This window comes from Desmodus rotundus, chromosome 9 (assembly GCF_022682495.2).
Source record: "Desmodus rotundus isolate HL8 chromosome 9, HLdesRot8A.1, whole genome shotgun sequence".
In the NCBI taxonomy this organism is placed as follows: domain Eukaryota; kingdom Metazoa; phylum Chordata; class Mammalia; order Chiroptera; family Phyllostomidae; genus Desmodus; species Desmodus rotundus.
The window spans coordinates 113,621,609-113,642,290 of NC_071395.1; the positions used below are offsets into that span (position 1 = coordinate 113,621,609).

At 54.4% G+C, this 20,682-nt stretch overlaps 1 protein-coding gene across 3 annotated transcripts in view; it reads left to right on the forward strand.

Moving 5' to 3' along the window:
* TBCD (tubulin folding cofactor D) overlaps positions 1-20,682 on the forward strand; it is a 129,437-nt gene that overhangs the window by 61,724 nt on the left and 47,031 nt on the right. For all 3 annotated transcript variants that reach the window (XM_053911052.1, XM_053911054.1, XM_053911053.1), the window contains exons 14-15: positions 10,081-10,237; positions 19,430-19,487. In XM_053911052.1, coding sequence (XP_053767027.1) covers positions 10,081-10,237; positions 19,430-19,487 — 215 coding nt within the window. The remainder of the gene's footprint in view (positions 1-10,080; positions 10,238-19,429; positions 19,488-20,682) is intronic.

The following is a 20,682-nucleotide window of genomic DNA, read 5'->3' on the forward strand; positions in this document are numbered from 1 at the left end:
TTGCTCTCAGGAACAGTCTTGCACACGGAGTGGGCGCCATGCCCTATCACCCCTCCTCCTGTTGGGTGCTCTCGGGGGGCAGGTGAGAGCCGTCCTGTGCCCTCCCAGTTCTCCCTGAGGGGTCTCACTTCTCAGTTCCTCAAGAGATACAGCCAGTGCCACAGTGTGAGGCCTGCCATGTGGTCCGCCGGCCACAAACCAGCAGCGTAGTCCTTGCTGGTCCTCAGCCAGGTGTGGTGTCCCGCCACATCTCCCAGGGCAGGCACACTCTACTCTCCAACGATTCCGTAAACACGACGGGCTGAGCCCTTGGCAGAGGCATTCAGCCCTCAGGAGACGGCGGGTGAGGACGCTGAGGAAAGCTGCCTGCAGGTCCGGGACGCGGCGCCTGTGGGTGGACTGCTTGGTCACCCAGGCCTCAGGCCCGGTGCAGCCCACCCACCCCTCTGCACTGGGCTGGTTTGTTGTCCTCAGACCGGTCCCGAGTGACATTTGTAACTCAGACACATGTGTTGATACGTGTGGGGGGTGCCAGGCCCGTGGAGGCACACACAGCAACATAAGCACCTTTTCAACAGTCACACTTGCCTTTCAAGATATTTTAAATGATCTTTTCATTATGAAGAGTGAGTCTCTTTCCTGGCTTTTGTTCATTTTCAGTAGTCTGAGGGCAGGTTCTCACACTTCTCCTACTCTTTGCGTGTCGGCTCTCTGCAGAATGTTGTGCAGATGCAGGGTGTGCCCCGCTCCCTCCGTCGTCTGCTGAGGGGCAGCTGCCTGTGGTCCCGGCTGGTCCTGGCAGCCCTGTGTCCCTGGGGAGAAGGCCCGACCCCTCCAGACTCCGGACCCTGCAGGGCATAGGTGGCACAGACGATATGGGGAGGGAGCCTCTCAGGGATGTGGTTGGGGGGTGCATATCATTCCTGTCTAAGGCTCAGGGCAGCTAGGAAGTGGCTCTAGGGGAGGGCAGGGTGAACCCTGGAAATGGACCGCTGGCTCCAAGGGAGTGTACCGCCTGCATGTGCTCGGGACCCTGTGTCCCCTCCTAAGCATCACAACCTGACTTTCCTGAGCAGCAGCTTGTTGCCAGCTGGAGTTGAGAGGTGTCATCTGCAGGCTGAGGTGGTTGCCGTGCTGGAGGGACCTGACTGGCAGGGAGCGGCAGCTGCCTACTCTGGACGGTCCCTGCGCTGTGGTGAGAAGGTGCTTTAGCTCCTGCTGCCATTGGCCCTGGCTTGCCGCTCCCATGGTTCCACAGTGAATGGCCTGGGCACAGACCCATGCCTGCACTGTCTGTTCAGGGACAAGTGCCCAGCAGCTAGTTCAGGGTCAGGCCTGTGGACAGGATGCAAGGTCATCGCCACTGCCCGCTGCATCAATGTAAATACAAGGGTTGCTGTTGAACATTGGGTTCTGCCCCAGGCCTCCCAGGAGCAGTTCCCGCGCCTCACTTCCCACATCTGCGCGCGTCCACTTGCTGCACCTCTGCCTCCCCTTCTGTTGGGGGTGGCCGTCGTTTTTCATGTGTGTGAGCTCTTTGCACATCCTTCTGCGCTCAGCTCGCTTACTTGCTCAGCGTGCCAGTCTGCTGATGCTGGAGACACTGCAGTGTCACCTGTTAGCCAGATCCTCTGGTTTCCCTCTGCTCCCTGGAAACGTGTCCCCATCCTCAACAGACCAACCTACTTTTTTCCCCAGCCATTTAGTAGTTTCAGTTTAAAAACATTTCAGGATCTTTAATTGCTTGGGTTTCTTTGGTGAATCGTCTTCATTAGCGAGTCCTGAGTGTGTGTCCTGTGTGTCTCGGGGGCACGCTGGTGGGGCATAGCCAGTGTGGGGTCTGTGGTGAGCTAGGCATGACACTGGTGGTGGGCTCAGCTCAGGCAGCGGGGCCCTTCCCTCCAGATGGCGGAGCGGGGCGGTCCCAGGCCCTGCTCTGGCTCCTTGGGCATGCCATGTGGCTTTGTCACAGTGTCGCCCCAAGTCCTGCTGTGCTGCCCTCCGTGTCAGAACTTTCAAGGTTTGGCCTGATTTCTTTTCCGGCTTCGTCAGCTTCCTGACCACAATTGTCCTCGCGCCCCCCACCTACTCTGCCATCGGTCACCTGCGCAGAAGGCGCTGGGCCATCCTGAGCAGCACGTCTCCTTCTCTTCAGAGTTTCTAGACATTTCTTCTTAGACTTAGATATTTTATGTGTTACATTGGTATCACAAGTGGGGTGTTGTTACCTTTCTCTCACATACGCGCACGGCTACAGTGTAGGCAAAGGCACTGGAGGCTGTAGTTTACTGGTGTCCTGTTGCCTCCCCGAGCCCAGCGCAGCAGCACCACCCACCGTTGCATCCCCCACCACCGCACCTGCCCGATCGCTTGTTTCTCTCAGCTCGTCAGCTCAGCAGTGTCACAATCGCGTAGTACGCTGAGTTGGAACTACAGTGTTTCACACCTGAGATTCACCTTGGCTGTTGTGTGTGTCCCTCGTCCACTCCTGTCCTTGCTGGGTGGTGTCTGTGGTAGGGGTCTGCAGGTATGTTCAAACATCCACCCCCAGAAGGACATCTGCATGGTTTTGGCTCTTTGGCTGCTGTGAATGGAGCTGATGTGAGCACTTGTGTGGACACCTGTCTTCACTCCTCTGGGACAGATGCCGAAGGGCACAGTGGCCAGTCCCAGAGTCAGTCTGGTCTCTGCAGTGTTTTTAATGGGACAGATAAAGAGGCAGTCAAAGGGCTACGAGACAGAGGAGTTTGATACTTTCAGACAAGTGGTTTTGAAAGATACCCTCTGCAAACGACCCCCCATGTTCTTGAGGAGTAATTCCAAACACAGTTGGGTGGCGTGGGGCAGCTGCTCCGAACCCCTTTGTCCAGCAGTGTCCTGGGCAGCTCATAGGCAGCCCTGGTCTCCCGCTTGTGGTTATGCATTCCATGGGTTTAGCCAGAGTCTCTAGCTGTTGAGGGCAGTCAGTGGATTTGTGAGATTTCGCTGACTTTTTAATTTTTTCCTTGAGGTTATGCTTATTGATTCTAGAGAGAGGGGAAAGGAGGGAGAAGGGGAAGGAGAGAAACATCAATCAGTTGTCTCCCATATGCACCCCAACCAGGGACCGAACCTGCAACCCAGGCAGGTGCCCTGACCGGGAATCGAACCTGCCACCTTTGGCTTGTGGGACGACACCCAGTCCTCGAGCTGCACAGGCCAGGGCTGTGGTGTGAAATCTTTGTATTCACAGCTAGCTGGCTGCACCCAGTGTCGATGACCCCAGTTTTGTTGGCAGCATCCAAAGCATCATCGTGGGAGCCAGCCGAGCATACACCTTCCTCTCTCCGCCAGGCCTGATCAGGGTGGGGCCTTGGCCACAGCAGGGTTGCACAGCTTCTTCACAGCCTGTTCCATCTGGGGTGCATTGGCTTTGGCCTCCTCAAGGGACTCGGAGTGTTGTCTTCTGTTTGTTTTGTGGCTGACCTGGTGGTAGGGAGAGTGTGGTGGTGGCAGAGTGGTCGGCTTCTTTCTTCTGGGGGTGCTGCTCCGAGGACGTTTAGGCAGCCTGCGGGGCTGCAGTGTCTTTGGCTGTCAGAAGGTGGGTGATGTGTGGATCTTCTTTTTGGGGGGTGCCTTTCAGCACTGCCTTCTTTGTCTACAAAGCCTTGGCTTGACTTCTGCTTCCAGAGGGGCAGGGACTTTCTTTGCTTTTGGCGCCGCCCTTCTTCCTCATGGCTCCCAGGGGGACACCCAGATCCTCCTGTGGGTCAGGCTTAGCTGCAACTCTGGCCCTCGGCCAGTGGTGTGCCAGGACTGGCCCTCCACACTGTGGGTCCAGGCCGTGCTCATGCAGAAGCTCAGTGGTTCTTGCTTTTGCCTCCACAGTGCTTCGTGTTCATTTCAGAAGGTCCCACCCCAGATGGGCCTGCGGCTCCTGACGGTGACTCCCCTCTCTCCTGGGCTTGCATCTCTCACCGGAGGGCCTGTGGCTGATGGGTGTCGTGATAGCGGCGGTGTCCCCCGAGCCTGCACCATGTGGTGGGGGTGCCCCTGGTCTTTAGGCACCTGTGGGGGAGCTCCCAGCCCGGTCCCTGAACGAACAAGCCTTGGCTATCCTCCACAGCCTGGTGGGCAGTGCAGGGTGGGTCTCCTGGCCCAGCCCAGCCGTGAGCAGTACCTGCACAGACGGGAGGCACCGGCCGTGGCCCAACCCAGCAGCACAGGGTCTGGCCAGGGCACCCCAGGGTCTGTGGGCCCGGCTCCCGCAGCCTTGAGGGTGAGCTCACAGACTGCACCCTACATGCAGAGGGCCTTCAGGACAGTTTCTCAGAAGCGTCCTGTAGGAACTGAGCACTAGATGTCTGTGGAATCAGATATTGTGTCCATCATTTCCTCTTGTCCCCTAGCAGTTTCAACACTGGCTTTTTTCAGAGCAAGTTGGACTGCATTTTTGAGGAAGGCATGATGGCTATTTGCATTCGTGGCTCAAACAGAAGTTCTGTGGTGATGGCCACACCCACTTCCAGGTAACTGGGGCTTTCCTGGCACCATCTGGGCTGGAGGCCTGTGGGTTTGCGTGCTGCATTGGCTCAGGGCTCCTGGGGGACCATGGGCTCTATGCATCCAAGGAGATGTTGTACCAGTGCATCCTCCCCAGTGCATCCTGGGATGTGTCACCCCAGTGCATCACAGTAGATGCAGCCCAGTGCATCCTGGGAGAATCACCCTGTGCGGTCTGGGAGACACACCCAGTGCTATGAATGCCTTAAGTGAGGAACTTGTTTTTTAAATTAGTATAGTTTATGACTTATCAAGACATGATGTTGTGCCGGCTCTGTGATGATGTTTTATGGACAGGCTATTGGTACACCCGCAGAGAACGTCTGGGTTTCTCCTGCCTCCTGGGTGCACGCCCTGTGAGCCCTGGGTGGGGCCTGGCCCAGCGAGGGTTAAGTCTTTTTGCTCACCTGGAGGCTGCTATGTCCTTAGGCGGTTGGCAGACAAATGGCCTGCTGTCTGGGGAGGAGGGCATTTGAATTAGTTGCTGGGCTCTGGGTGGCCAAAAGGAAGCCCTCTGGGGAGTGTTATGTATTCGATGGGCATCCTCAGCATGTGGTTGGAGCCAGGAAAAAGGTTTTCATTTAAAGCAATTGAAGATTTTCCTTATTTTGAACCTGTTGAATCTGGAAAGAGTTGTTTTTGAATTTTTTCTTTGATAATGACTTTTTACAAAAGTTTGGGACAAAGACTTCCTGCTTGGTATGCTACCTGCTCTTGTCCGGGGGGCCTGGGTGTCCCTTTGCCCTGGAGAGGGGGCCGCAGACCCCACCCTTCCACCCCCAGGTCACAGCTCCCCTGCGCTCCTGGGATGAATCAGGGCTGATAGGCTCATTTTTCATTTTCCTGTTAGAGAAACCTGTCGTCTTCTCAGCTGTTGTACTTTCTGCAAATTAAACTCCTTTCCAGTGACCCACAAGGGCACTGCTCCCACCGTCACTCTCCGTGCTTGGCGTCTGTGTCGGACCCCGTCCAGGAGCACAGCCTTGGCGGTTGCTGGTGGCCCTGCTTCACCTGCACTTGACGGTCAGCCACCCTGTGTGTGATAGGTGTCATGGAGGGGCCGTCCGTCTGAGATCTCTGAGCAGGATGACAGGGTAGAGCTATGAAGGCTGCGTTGAGAACCAGGCTGCAAGGTGGGCGGGGAGGGCTCTGCCAGCCTGAGGGTGGGACCAGCAGGGAGGCCCAGGAGGCCAGGCTGGGGAGGGCACAGAAAGGCAGCCTCAGTTGGGTGGAGCCTGGTGCCAGCGTGCAGCTCCCAGCCCTCCCCCAGCTGACTTGTTGCCATGATTTGAGACTGAGAAGTGGGCCAGATGGACCCAAGGTTTGACTCACTAGGCTGTCGATTTCCCTGAAAGTAAATGCCAGTCAAACCATGCGAGGGCCTCTGTAAGTGTTGAGGCCGTTGTTCATTAGTAGAATACAAGTCAGCGATTTTTGTCCTTCTTCCCGTTGCTCATCAGCCTTCCTAGCCAACAAAAATGATACTTCAGGAAGCCATCTCAACATGACCTGGGGTCAGACACTTGGGCTCCCAAATGGAGGTCAGGCTCCTGGGGATCAGCAGGTGAGTGACCTCAGGAGTTGGTGAGCAGGTGAGGGGTGGAAGCTCTGATCCCATGGAAGTGGGCTTCTCCCGGGTGGCGCCAAGCCTTTCTGAGTGCGGTGGCTGGGTGGGGTGTCTGCCTGAAGTAGACATCGAGGTGCTGACTGCTGTCACTCCTAGTTGTCTGTTTTGAAATTGATTTTGTCCTGTGGACCGATAAATTGGGACTCAGCTGTCAGCACCCAGATTTCCCTCCGGCTATAGAATTGCTGAATGGTCGCACCCAGAACTCTCAGGTGGCTGTGTTCAAGATCTGGGGGCAGCGAGGCCACATATGCTGCGCTTCCCTCCTGAAGGCGCCACAGCTGATTAGTTTTGACGTTCGTCAGGCCACAAGCGGGCTCCCCTGTTAGCACAGAAAGTGAGTGTGAGCAGCACGAGAAGACGAGGAGTCGTTCCAGGTAAAACCACCACAGACCAGTGGTGAACATTGCAGATGTGGTGTAGTTCAAGTACAGACCGTCATTTAAAAGTCACCGATTAGATGGGGCTACGTGATCAGCAACGGCTGAAGGCAGTGCCCTCCTGTCTGGGTTGGCATTTACATGTGCTTCACTTATTTTTAAAGATTTCCTTATTTTTTTTAGAGAGAGGAGAAGAGAGGGAAGGAGAGGGAGAGAAACTTGATGTGCGAGACCAGGAACCTGGTCTGCAACCCAGGCATTTGTCCTGACCGGGAATTGAACCGGCAGCCTGTAGGTGAGGAGGACGACACCTGACCCACAGAGCCACACCAGCCAGGGCTGTAAGCTTCACTTCAGGAGGTTAGCAGTAGACACTCACAAGGAAGGGTGAGGGTTCCTTCACGAAGTAGGGCACAGTTTCTCCTGTGCTATTGGATGGAGGCAGAACTTCGTTGGCTTCAGTGGCCTCTGTCCCGTGGGGTTCCCCTGGTTCTGGGGTGCTGTGTAGGTGGGAGGCTGAGAGGGCTGTGAGGCTAGTGGGGAGTTGGCGTGGGGTGCGGGGGGGACTCATGAAAGGGACAGGTGGGAACCAGCCTGTGCGGCCTGCTGTGCTGTGAAGTGAGTGCTGAACACACAAAGGCCCAGAGCCACGTTGGCCCAACAGTGACAGGGCTGGTGGGGGACACTGGGGTGAAGCGTGACGGCGTCCTCAGCAGAGGTGTGGCTGCTATGGGTGAGGCAGGCCTTGGGGTGACCACCACTCCCTGAGTTGTGCCCCAGAGGGTGGCATGGCCTCCAGCTGAGGTGGGACATGGGGGGAGATGGGCTCAGTTTCAGATGTTGTAGAATTTGAGGGGCCTTTGGCACGTCCCAAGTGGGGTGTCCTGCTGTTGTTGGGTTGAGGAAATGTGAACTTGGCAAGAGAGTGGGCTCCGTGTTTGGGGTCCTCAGTATGCACAGCTGAGGAGCGAGGCCGGCTGCGGGCTTGGTGACCTCGGCGTCCACGGCCGGACGCCCTGGAGCACCCTGTCTCGCGTCAGACCTCTGAGCCCCTGCTGACCTGTGAGCGGCGGCATCTCCGGAGTTCTCTCTCCTGGCTGAGGTGGGTGTAACTGATGAGGTGGTGTCCTTGAGCGTGTTATTTTGCATTACACTTATTTTATATGACTTAAAGTAAACTAATGTGAGCATTTTACAATCTTATTAAAAACAGTTACCATATGTATATGAAACAAACTGTACAGAATCACATCCATTTTCTGTTGCAATTTGTGTAGAATGAAATAACCTTGGGTGTAGGAAGGCAGAAGGGAAATTTGTGTATAATATTTGTAGTCCTGCATTGCTGCTTTTGATTTTTTTTTTTTTTTTTTTTTTTTACCTAAGTCTGTTTTTAGGTATGTTTTCCTGGGAGATACTTTCTGTGATGAGAGGTACATGTGCAAGTAGTTGATACTTTATTTTTCTTAAGTTCACACCTGGATGGGAGGGTGTGCGGTGCAAGGGCGGGTGTGCAGCTGGCGTCCTGGGCGCTGGCAGGCAGGCCTCCACCATGCTGTGCCACTGGTGCTGAGCGGTCTCGTTCTTTGCTCAGCTCAGCGGTCGGTCTCTCTCCCGTCTTGTGCTGGGACCTTCACGTTCTCACCTTGGTCCCCGTGTGAGGATGGTGTGCAGGGCATCTGCAGGTTTGCAGCGGTGACCCCGGCGTAGGAAGCCGTGCAGCCCAGTTTTACCCTGCAGACCTCTCCTTCCGTGAGCGACTATGGACAGGGCTGTGATGCGGTGTGGCACAGAAGCTGCGGCCATGTGCACAGACAGAACAGGTTCCCACGGCTGACGCGCCCCTCGCTCCACGGCCTGTCATGCTGCACAGTCCAGGGTCGGGTGTGCACCAGAAAGAAGCAGACCAGCCCCGGTCTCACTCTGATCCTTTTGTAAACAGCACTGCCAGCTGCTCCGGTGCTTTTAGGCAGCACCCTTGTCTGTCTTGGGTTAGTAATTGGGACTTTGAGAAAATTCTATTTAGTGTGACTTTAAGAAACAATTTAATGCTGTCTTCAATTTTTACTTTTTATTTTATTTTTTAAAAGATTTTATCTTTTAGACAGAGGGGAAGGGAGGGAGAAAGAGAGGGAGAGAAACATTCATGTGTGGTTGCCTCTCGTGCGCCTCCAGCTGGGGACCTGGCCTGCAACCCAGGCATGTGCCCTGACGGGGAATTGAACCTGAGAACCTTTGGTTCACAGGCCAGTGCTCAATCCACTGAGCCATACCAGCCAGCGCCATTGTCTTTAATTTTTTAACTAAAATTTTTTCTTAAGCTTTTTCTATTATATTTTTAAATATAATTATTTTAAAAGGCTTGGAAAATTGTTTGACCTACACAATCAATTACATTTCCTTATACTTTTTAAGCCCTATGCATGAATGTGATATATGTGAAGCAAAACTTTCCAGGTACTTGAAATACATGAATCTAAGAAATTTAATGTAAAATAGCAAAATATTAGCTCTTTTCAATATTCAGATACCCACACCACATGTCTTAAAATTCTATCATATCTTTATATCAAAAACCACTTACGCAATATTAATCAATTAGACGTTTTAACATGGAAGCAGGATAATCTGTTATGTGTTTCAAGTTACCATAAATGCTACAGACAGTTCAGATAACCAAACGTGTGTGGATTGTCCCTAAGGTTAATGGAGAGTCATGGGAGTGACCGTGGGTCGGTTCTGTCACTGTTTTAGTCGTCAGTTCTTTTTTTTTTTTTTAATATTTTATTTATTTATTTTTAGAGAGAGAGGAAGGGCAGGAGAAACAGTGGGAGTGAAACATCAATGTATGGCTGCCTCTAGCACACCCCTGTTGGGGACCTGGCCTGCAGCCCAGGCATGTGCCCTGACTGGGAATCAAACCAGCGACGCCCTGGTTCGCAGGCCGGCACTCAATCCACTGAGCCACACCAGCCATGCCTAGTTGTCAATTCTGAAAACCCCCAGGTGCCGACACCCTCGGAGCAGAGTCTGGACCCCTGTGTGTTGGGCTCTCCTCTCTTCCCTGGGTGGCGCATCAGGCACCTGCTTTGGGCCTGAACTAGAGGTCGATGCACCTTTTACAGCCTCCTTGATCACAAGGCTCCAGGACCATTGTCCAGTGGTGTCTCTGGCCCTTCTGTTGCCACCAGCGCTCTTGGAGCCCATCCTTGTGGCTTGGGCCGCCTGCATTCCTTAGTCTCTCGGGTCCAGCAGTGTCCCTCTGGTGGCCCTTTTGTAGGAACTTGCATCTTTGTGTACTTTTTGGGCAACTTTAAAAAAAGAACTTTTTCACTTGATTTGTGGACTTCTGTTTGCCTTCCACGTTTTTTTCTGACAAGGTCATAACTTTCACAGCATGCCCTGGGGGTGGACTACGCCTGGCGGCTGGTTGTACCTGCCTCTGCTTGGTACTGAGGTGCCATAGCTGTTTCTTTAAAACCAGCCGTGCCGCCTCCATGGTCTCATTCGGTCTCTGTCTCCTCTGCCCAGTGGTCGCCGTGATCCTGAAGGCGCTGACCTATGAGGAGAAGCGGGGTGCCTGCAGCGTAGGCGCCAATGTCCGGGATGCCGCCTGCTATGTGTGCTGGGCCTTCGCACGCGCCTATGAGCCTCAGGAGCTGAAGCCCTTTGTGGCCGAGATTTCGAGGTACAGCCTGTTCGAGTCGCGGCGGTCCAATCTGCCTCTGCTGCCGCCCGTCGGCGGTGCCCTCCCCATGGCACCTGTGCGCAGCAGCCCACACGGTGCGCTCCCTCAGTGCTGTGCAGCAGGTGTTCCTGCGCCAACGACACGCCCTTAACGGGTGGTCTGTGACCCAGCAGTAGCTCAGGCTCCTTTCTCATGGGGAAGCGGATCTGCCCAGAGCTGTGCTGGAGGCTTGTGCAGAGGCTCCCGCTGGCCCGAGGGGGGAAGGGACATCGTTTGTGGGGCGTGGGAGCAGCTGGCGGCGACAGCGCATCAGGTGAGTAGGGCTTCTGGGCGTCTGTGTTTCACAGAGAGAGAAGCTTTGGACACTCAGCTGCCAGCCTTCCCCTTCGAAGGGGTCCCTCAGGAACGCTAGAATAGGAGACCCTCAGGTGGCGACCACTGCTATGCAGGGGCTGGGTTTTGTCCTGCCTTAATTTTCTAATTTTTATAGACTAGCACTTGAATAATCATTGCATTGACTAGCAACTTCATCATCAACACATTTGGAATGAGTCTCAACCTTCAGAACAGCTTTGTGAGGCAGGCATAAGTATTTTCTCTGGTTTCTTGGAGAAAGAACTGAAACCAGCAAGCTGGTGGTCCCATCAGACACTGGAGCAGCTGTGGCCCTGGCTTGTCAGTGTGTCCCCAGCTGAGCCCCCAAGGTGTCCAGGTGCCCCTGCCATCCTGCCCCACTTTTAAGATCTGCTTTTTTTTTGTTTTGGAAAAATATAAAACAAATGTGTCCCCAGCATAGGAAATGTTTAAGTTAATTTTTGTACTCTGATTTGTTACTCTATTTTTGCACTTAAACAAGGTCAGGCCTCTCTTTCTCATTGTTTATTAAGTAGCCAGAGGAGGGCTGCCCAGCATGGTGGCAGCCTCTATGTTAGTCACGGACCCTGCAGGTCCTGAACCATGCGCACGGGCCTGCCTGTCCTGGAAGTCCCAGCTCCTCACGCCTCCAGCCAGGTGCGCTGGTCTGGCCCCTGGGCGGAAGGCTGCGCCGAGGACGTCCCCAGGGTCTGCGGCCCCTCAGCTTCTCTGCTGTGATTCCGAGGTCTTGGGGACTGGAGGTCGTTCTGTTCTCACCACTTCTGGGGCCAGAAGAGGAGCCACAGGTCTGTTTACCACCTAGGAAATGCCTCTGACCTGTGTCTCTCAATCTTATATCAAAGCCAAGTCTACAGAATAGCCTGGGGATGCTGATAGAGCTGAAGGAGCTCAGAGTGCTTCCAGGAAGTCATAAAAGTATTCGACTCCTCCTCTGTCCTCCTCCGCTGGAGAAGGGCAGGGTGACAAGGCTGAGGGCTTAGGGGGTTGTGGTCCTGGGTAACTGTTGGCCCCTCCCTGTCACTCTCCCCTCACTGGCTCCCTGGGCCGTGGCTCCCCCTGCCAGCAGCAGCTCAGTGCCCCAACCCTGGGAGAACAGGAGCTTTGCTGTTTCACGTGGCTTCAGGCAAGGCTCTTCCTGCTGCTCACCTGGAAGTGGCTTCTATAATGAGAAGGGGCAACAGAAGCAACTGCTTCCTTAGTGCTTGGTGCTTCGGCCGTCACAGAGTCTAGGTTGACACTGTGCCACCCTGTGTCCAGTATCGTTGATGGGTAGGTGCCCTGGTGACTCTACAACCCTGATGACTCCTGCCCGGAAGTGGGCAGCTGACAGGTGCTGGGATGCCGAAGCACCGCTGTGTGTACCTGGCCTCTGCAAGGGATCTGGCTTCTGAAGGGGTCATTCCCATTTCAAAGGGAGAATAATCCCGGCGCTACTTTTTCGGTTTGAATTTCTCAGAGCCATAAACTTGGCAGGTATCTGTGCCTCCCCTTTCTCCGAGGACTCTTGGAGCAGCAGAATGGAAGGCTGAGGGTTGGTAGAGGAAATTGGAAGGTGATGAAATCTTAGGAATAAAGGCTTTCAAAACCCGCCAACACTAATTCAAAACAAATTTACCCGAACAACTTTCTTTCTGGTATTGTAAAACAGTCACCACACCTCCACAGATGGGTTCCTCCAAGCACCTGAGAAAGCGGGCGGCTGAGCCTGCACCTGCCTGCGCAGGGGTGAGGCGGCCTGCACAGCCTGTGCTCCCCTGGGACAGTGGGAGTGCCGGCACAGGGCGAGTGGCTGTCACACACCTGCTTCTGTGTTTGGGACGGAAGCTTCTGAGCCTCCGCACTGCATGGGTGCGTGTCTGTCACCCTGCGGAGAGCAGCGATGCTGGCCAGCGGTCCCAGCCCCCACGCCCCCTGGGCCGGTGGGACAAACAGAGGGCTGGCTGTGTTCTCCCCAGGACCCTGGCTTCTGGAACACAGGCTCTCTCAGCCACGAGCCAGCGATTCCTGCTTTCTGCAGTTTCTAGAGCTTGTCGCCGTGCTAATGGCATTAGCGACTTTATAAAGTGAAGCATCAACCTGTGGGGAGAGTCGCTGAGTTGAGCCCGAGCATGACGTGGGTGCAGTTGACGTCACTGGCTCAGTTCTATGAGTTCCAGAGTGGGCGGGGTCTGCGCCCGTGGACCTTCTACACATGCCCGGGCAAGGCCAGCACAGCGACCTGGCCGGGCCACTGCTGAGCCACGTGGGTCTGACATGGAGCTTCTTTCCCCAGAGTGTGCGTCCCAGCACGCTGGCACTGAGTTCTCATGGAGGCTGGAGAGCGCCGGCACACTGTACTCTAGGGGCCTCTTCTGCACTCAGAAGAGGAAAGACAGATTTAGGGCCCACTGAGCTGCCATGTGCCTAGCTTTCTGGGTGTGGCATGTGGCGGGACTGGGCAGTGAAGAGCCCAGAGCCTGGGCTGAGTGGGTCCCTGGCCTTGGTCTCTGCTCACGTCAGTGAAGAGGACTTTGAGATGGGCTGCAGCGGAGAGGGTGGGGCCAAGCCCATCCTGTGGGGCCCCTGCCACCATGTCCAATGGTGACAGGAGGGGGTTGTTGGGGGCACTTACCTCTCTCAGGAGCTGGGACTCATTTTAAGAACTTGACCAAACATGAGGGACCAGGGACACTTGCCCTGATGGCGGGCAGTGTTCTCAGCAGAAACTCATGTGGTTGCACTCAGGCCCTTTGATCTCAGGGGAGGTTAATTTTCCTCGACGTTCTGGGCATGCCCCCGGTGTCGCTCACACACTCAGCCAGCAGCGTCCCACTCGGAAACCATCCGCTGGCAGGGCACCCAGACTCCTGCCCAGCAGCCTTCCCACTTTCTCCTAGTTAACACTGGAGCTAGAGGCCTCATGGAGTTTCTGCCTGACGGGGCCCCTCTGGCCCCCTTTCCCTAGGCCCATCCCAGAATCGGATCACAAGTGCCCTTTGGAGCTGTGTCTGTGCCTGGCAGGCTTTCCAGTCCAGTTTGGCAGGTTCTGGGAGCCAGGGCTGCAGCCCTTCCTGGTCCGTCCAGGCTGTAGGCTGGGGTGGGTGGGGAGGTGGCTGAGAGGTGAGTCACCGAGAGCCTGGAGGACGCTGCTGGCCCAGGAGTATCGGTTGGGGTGTGTCCTTCAAGATCTGCCTCCTTCTGTCTGTAATTTTAATTGTTAGCTTTTAAGCCATTAATCCTGCCACCTGATAAAAGGCTGATACCTTTATACTTTCACAAATTCTTCAGTGGATCTTGCAAAAGTTGACACTGGAGATCAAAATGGAATTCTCTCAGTGACATTGGAATGTCTGATGAAAAGAGTCCTTCGGCGGCAATGTGGCCGCGGGGCTGGGCACCGAGGCCCTGCGTGCTGAGAGGTCTGGGGTCGGGCTGTGTAGGCTGCCTCCGCACACCTGTGTGGGCAGGTACAGGGTTCAGCCGCCCACTTTCTCAGGTGCTTGGAGGAACCATCTGTGGATGTGAGGTGACTCTATTTTATCATACCAAAAAAAGGTTTTCAGGCAAATTTGATGGTTTTGAATTAGTGTTGGCAGGTTTTGAAAGCTTGTATTTCCTAAGATTACACACAGATTAAGAGATGGAATGATTTTTTTGTGGAAAGTGAACAGGGCTTCCCGAGAAGCTAAGTGTGATTTAAGATCAGTGAAACACAGGAAGTCGAAACGGTACAGAATAGTCGTGCCTCACCAAGGAGACGCCTTCTCCCCAGCAGTCGGAAAGCTAATTTGCAAGAAGGAAAGGAAAAATGAGCCCCTGCAAGCCTGTTGGTTGGCACCTTCCAGCGATTTCCTCACCTGAAACTCTTTTGTAAGTTGAGGCCGTTGACATCAGCCTGCAGGCCCCTCCCTTGCTGGGCAACGCCCTGCTTGCCCACAGTGGCAGGCCAGGCAGGCCAGCACCTGGGGATTGGCTCCCAGATCTCTTCCTCGAGGGCAAGCTTGTCCTGAAAAATCAGGAAATGGCATGCATTGCTCAAAGCTATGTCTTGTTCTTATTGCGACCTTCTACAGGGCTGCCTCCAGAGGAGAGATAACCTTCTTGTTTTTCAGGAAAAGTTAAGCGCTGATTGCAGAGCTGAATGTCCCCCCACCACTTGGTAAATCTCCTCTTGGCCTTCATTTTAGCTCCGCTGTGACTTAAGTGCTTTGAAAAGTCTTGTTGGAGCCTTAACTCTTATGAGTTAAAAAGAAAGGAGACTTGGCTACAGGCAGGCCTGGCATTTCAACTTGATAAACAGTGTAGTCTGCAACTTCCAAACAATGTGAATAAACTTTGAAATTACAGGATTACTGTTACTGAAGATAACAAACAACAGTGCAGTTTGCTTTTTATTGCTGTAAAACACTATATAAACTAACAAAGGTGGACTTCGGGATGCGATCTGCTCCCTGTTGTACCTGCTAATAAAAACCGGGAGCCCTGGCAGGTCGAGGCATGCAGCTTCCCCGACTCAGACGAGGAAGAGTCCCTTTCAGTGTGACACAGACTGGCTGTGGGTGCTGGGAAATGCTGGTGAGGCAGTGCCTGCTGTCCCGCAGTGAAGACGAACAGGGGAAGACGCCTGAGACACCCCCCCCCCCCCCCCCCCCCCCCCCCGCAGACGCAGGCTGCGGGCCATCAGTGCTGCTCTGCACATCCCCTCCACAATGCGAGCAGCGCGCCTGACTCACGACTTGGCCCCTGGCCCCTCCTGCTAAGGAAAACTTTTTTTTGGGGGGGGGGTGCATGGGATGGGGCCTGTGGGAGCTTCCCTACTCATACTTAACCAAGGCCATCATACCTGTTCTTATTTGAAACTTACTAGTATTTGTAGATATGCCATTTTTGTTTCTCAGAGTGAAATTAGAGTAGTTTTCTAAATTTGGTCCAAATCAAAACAGTATTAAAAACCTGTTACATTCACAGGTTGTACACAAATTGATTTGTTGAATTAACTTGAGTCTAAACTTGGTTAAAAGCTGTTTTTAAAGTGGTATAGTTTGTCCTGCTGTTCTCCGAAGTTTGCTAAAATAGTAATAAAGCACTAACCATTTTAAGGCATCCACTTGTGCATGTGAAAGCTGTCCTGGTGAGCCCCTGCTTCCCCTCGGGCCTGGGGCAGGTAGGCTTCCTGTGTCCTCATTGGTCACCCCCACCTGCAGCTGTTTCTGTTCCCTGTGCTTCTGGGGTGAGCGCCTGCTGGGCTCAGGGGAGGGAGTCTCTTCTGTTCTCACTCTGGGGCCAGTAAATGCAGGAGCTGCGGGGCCTGGCCGAGAGCTGAGGTTGGCAGACGTGTTGTGGATACTGAGAGGGGCCCACAGGTGAGCACGGACGGAGCGTGAGAGAGAGGAAGATGGAGAAGGCCTTTCTCCGGGCAGCCAGTCGTGCTGTTAGAGAAGGGGCTGGAAGGCAGGAACATCTGCACATGACAAAACAAGAAAGACCCTTCAGGACAGCCTTTCATTGTTCCCGCTCTACTGGACATCGACTGAAAAGCTTGGCGCTGAGTGCCCTCTGTCCCCAGCACGGGCTTGCCTGACAACCTGGCCGCTCCACGGTGCTAAGCGGGGGCTGGCAGCACCCAGAGCCGCGGACTCACCTCCGTGGCCGGGCTGCACTCAGAAAGGTGTGGTGGGGCAGGGCTGCGCGCCCACAGACGGGCAGCGCGGGGCTGGAGGGCCTGCTCCCCATCTCGGTTGCCTCAGAGCCATCGAGCCCCTTCCAGGGCTGGCAGGCGATAGTATGTTTCTTTCTCACATGGTTCTGTCCTCTGGTTAAGTATTCCGGAACATAAAAATTGTAATTTAAAACAAACTGCCAGGAAATTCTAAGGTAGCGTAAAATGTGAACTTTTCTGTATTAGGTGCACTCGGAGTCATTCAGAATGTAAGTCCACATTTTTCTTGTGTCAGATGTTAAAGGAAAGCAGAAATGCTTGGTTAATATCTTTTCCTAGAACACCCAGATCTTATGGATGGAAAAAAAGAAGCTCTTAGGGCCAGATCCCCAGTTGGGGGTGTGCAAGAGGCAACTGATCAGCATCTCTCTTGCACACTGATGTTTTTCTCTGTCTTTCTCCCTCCCTTCCCCTCTCTCTAGAAATAAATAAAATGTTTTTAAAAGGTCTTATTAACGTGTAAATGTATAGTACTTAAATTTCCACTGATTGAGACTATATTTAGATGAAAATACCAAATGTTTTGTTAAGAATAGTAGTTATATAAGTTTTAGCCCTGGCTGGTGTACCTCTGTGGGTTAAGCACCAGCCTGTGAAGCAAGGTCGCTGGTTTGATTCCCAGTCAGGACACAGGCCTGGGTTGCAGGCCAGGTCCCCAGTAGGGGGCGTGTGAGAGGCAACTATACACTGATGTTTCTCTCCCTCTTTCTCCCTCCCTCCCAATCTCTCTAAAAATAAGTAAATAAAATCTTTATAAAAAATAAATTTTAGTTATTGGAAGATCTCTAATACATGTCTTGCTCAGCTTGATTTCTAAAATTTCATTAATAGCCATTGTGAAGTCAAGTTTAAGAGTCACTTAATCTTAAAATTGAAATGTTCCTGCTATCAGCTTCAACTAGTGAAAGGAGTGATAACAGAAGGGACCCAAGGTGTTAACGCTGGATCTTCTAAGATCTTCAGGTATTTTCTTTTTAAAACAACTTCTAATTTTGAGCTAACTCTAGACTGGAAGAACAGTTGTAAAAATAGCAGAAAAGGTTCTCATAAGCCCTTGGCCAGCCTCCCCCCTGTCAGCACCTCCTGTTGCAAAACCGAGGACAGACTGTGTCACTGTTGGCGCACCGCGGCTGGTGTGCAGCCGTGTGCCTGCTCAGGCCCACCTGGGGCCCGCCCCAGACTTCCTGGGCACGCGGCCTGCGTACCGTGAGGGGTCTGAGGAGTCACTGCATTGTCTCCTTTGTAAGTAAGGAATGTTCTAGGTCGACACGCTGACACTACATAACTGTGCTGTTTCTCTGTAAACGTCACCGATTTTCGTGCCCACTGGGTGGTCTTGTCCGGGCAGGGGCCGCAGTGGTCGCTGTCCCTCTCCAAGTCCTCCTGCAAGGAAGTGGTGTCCCCTCCCCACTCATACTCATCCAGCATTGTTGCCAGTGTGGACACATGGGCGCTTCTTGGGCTCTTGGGGGTTCCAGCCGCCGCTGCTGTTCGTTGAGTTGGCTGTGGGGCTGTTTGAGGGTGGCGGCTGTGTCTTCTCAGCAGGACCCGCACTTCCTTTTTCTGAATACTCACTCTCCAGCATGGCCCTCGCTCCAGGCACATCTTTCCCCTTGCCCATCCCTGGAATTGGCCGTTTTCAGGAGTCTGTCTGTGTTCCTCTTAGTGGAGAATGGCGCTTCAAATCTGAGGTGGGGCTCCGCTCCTGCATCTGGGTACACGCCCACCCGAGAAGGCCGTGCGTCTGCCCTGCCCCGGTTGTCTGGCCTCCTGCCCACTGTGGCCATTCCCACCCCAACCCCCCTGCTCTGGGGTGCGCCCCTGCTCCTGTGCCCCTCAGTCTCTCGGGCCCACCCGGGGCCTCCCAGTCCTCTTGTTCCGATGTTCTCTTTAACTTGCATACAGAGAAACCCATCCTTGTCGTGTGTAGGTCTTTGAATTTCGCCAAACTTCTAAAGCTGCGTTCCAAACCACAGGCACAGACAGGATGGTCCCATCACCCTGGTCTCTTCCCTCTGCCCTTCCCAGTGAGGTGACCCTGCCCCTGGCCACGGCCATTCCGCCTTTGGTTCTGTAGTCTTGCCACTTCTAGACTGTCTTATAAATGGAAATACACAACATACAGACTTTTGATTCTGGCTTCTTCCACTTTAGCAAAAAAACCCAAAACAAGCCCAGGAGAGGTCAGAGGTCTGACCTGGATGTCACTGGCTGGAACCACAGTGTCGCAGGCTAGTTCCCTCCCCCCACCTTCACAGCTGCAGCCTCAGGCCAAGTGCCTCTGTTTCTCCCTGTCCTGCCTCCTGCAGTTTCTGGGGACCTCTGAGGACACAGGCCTGCAGCAGATGCCCCATAAGAAGGTCAGCTGATTAGTAAACCTAACTGCATACGCAACCTTAGCTCGTTTCCCAGGTATCAAGACAGGTTGCAGGTCCTGGAGGCTTGCTGGACACCTTCAGGGGGGACACACAGGCGGCAGGGGTAGCTGCCATTCAGGAAGCTGCTGCCGGGGCTGGAAGAATGTGCATGTGCTGGAGGAGTGTCCCAGGAAGTCAGAGAGATTCACGGTGCAGAAACAGGAGTCGGGGACTGTGAGCCCCCAGCTGGCCTGCAGGCAGCACCCCCTTGAGGAGACCCTCATGTGTCTGAAATAGCCTTTTAAAACCATTTTCCCTGTGGTCTGATAGAAATTTTCGAGTCATACTTAGAAACTACACTTTGCATGCCTATACCAAGCCCTTCGATTTTTCTTGTTGCCGAAGTCCAGCACGCCCTGGTTCGTCCGCTACAGTCACGTCATGACCTAAGGGGGGCAGAGTTAGGTGAACCCCATCCTCTTTTCTGAGCCTGTGTGTTCCCTGCGTGCTCACCTGTGCCCCTCCCCCCGGTGCCTCCAGGGTTTGTCCTCTGGGAGGTCTGCTGCCCTCGCTACCCCCCAGCCTGCACAGCTGCCCCTCCCCGGGGCTTGGCACGTAGTCAGGTGCGCACACATTTTTTTGGCAGCAGCGGTGACCGAGGAGTGACCAAGCAAGTGAGAGACTGAGGTTTATAGTCAGCATCACGGGGCCTGTGTTCTCTGTGCATTTTGTTTTAATCGCTCATTTTCCCCAACCCCACAGTGCGCTGGTCATCGCCACGGTGTTCGACCGGAATGTGAACTGCAGGCGGGCTGCCTCGGTAAGTCCCCTCTGCTGCTTTCTCCTGTGGGGGTGGGGTCTGGCCTGTGCCTCTTGGGAGGCTGGCGTGGGTGGCCACGTCCATGGTTCCTGTTCTGTGGTCAGGGTGAGGGGTCCTGTATGGACGTCAGACCAGGGGACTGGCAGGAGGGGAGGGCCGACTGAGAGGCTGTCTGAGGTGCTGTGACCTGGGGGGATTGACCCTGAGACCCCGGTGATGTCAGAAGTGGGGCTGGGGGCAGGAGGTTCATTCGGTGGGACGTGGATTGTTCTCAGGTGGTGAGACTGGGGGGTGGTGGGGGCCCCAGGCAGTTGGGTCAAAGGCCCCAGCTGGGGAGGACAGAGCCACCCTGCCTCACCTGGGGGCTCTGTACACCACAGGAAGCAAGTTTCCCCCCACTTAGGAGTGGTTGAGCCCCCGCAGGACCGCCAGGCGAGCATGGAGGGTCTTGCTCAGGGCTCTCTGCCCTAGGTGCCAGGGGAGGAGCGGACATACGTTTTTGGGGTTTTGGTGGTAGGGAGAGTGAATGAAGCAGCCGTGTCTCCCTGGGCCTGAGACCCAGGCAGAGGTGTGGAGGTAGTTTGTGGGACAGACGAGGATGAGGTCTCTGAGTGGAGGGAATTCTGGAAACCATCAGCTTATGGTCACATGTTTAGCTGTCCGTTTATGATTTGTGCACCTTCGTGAGGGTTTAAAGAAGTGAACAGACAAGGACACTTGCGGTCCCGAGGCGGGAATGGCGGCCCTGTGTGCTCCGCCAGAGGCGGGAAGAGAAGTAGGAGTTGAGGGCAGAGCACAGGGTGCCCCACCTCCTTCCACACGGGAGGCCATTGTGCTGGGGATGTCCTCACGCCCTCAGGCCATGCTGACACGGGCACACATTTGGGGCTGTGAGTGTCACAGCCCAGCTCAGGGCCTTCAGGCTTAGAGGTGAGGGTGGAGTACTGGCTGGAGCGGATGGGAGGCCGTGGGAGACCTGGCGTAGGTGGGGGAGCACAGGTTGGAGGCAGTGGCCTGGCCAGCCCCAGAGAAGTACCCGTGTGAGCCGTCCCGATGGGGCGGCACCTTTTGCTCGGGGAAGGTGCTCAGTCTTCCACTGTCAGGTGTGACGGCAGCTGTAGGTGTTCTGTAATCCCCCTTGAGCAGGCTGAGGAAGTTCTGCTTGTTTGCTGGGTGTTGGAGTTTGACACGGCCA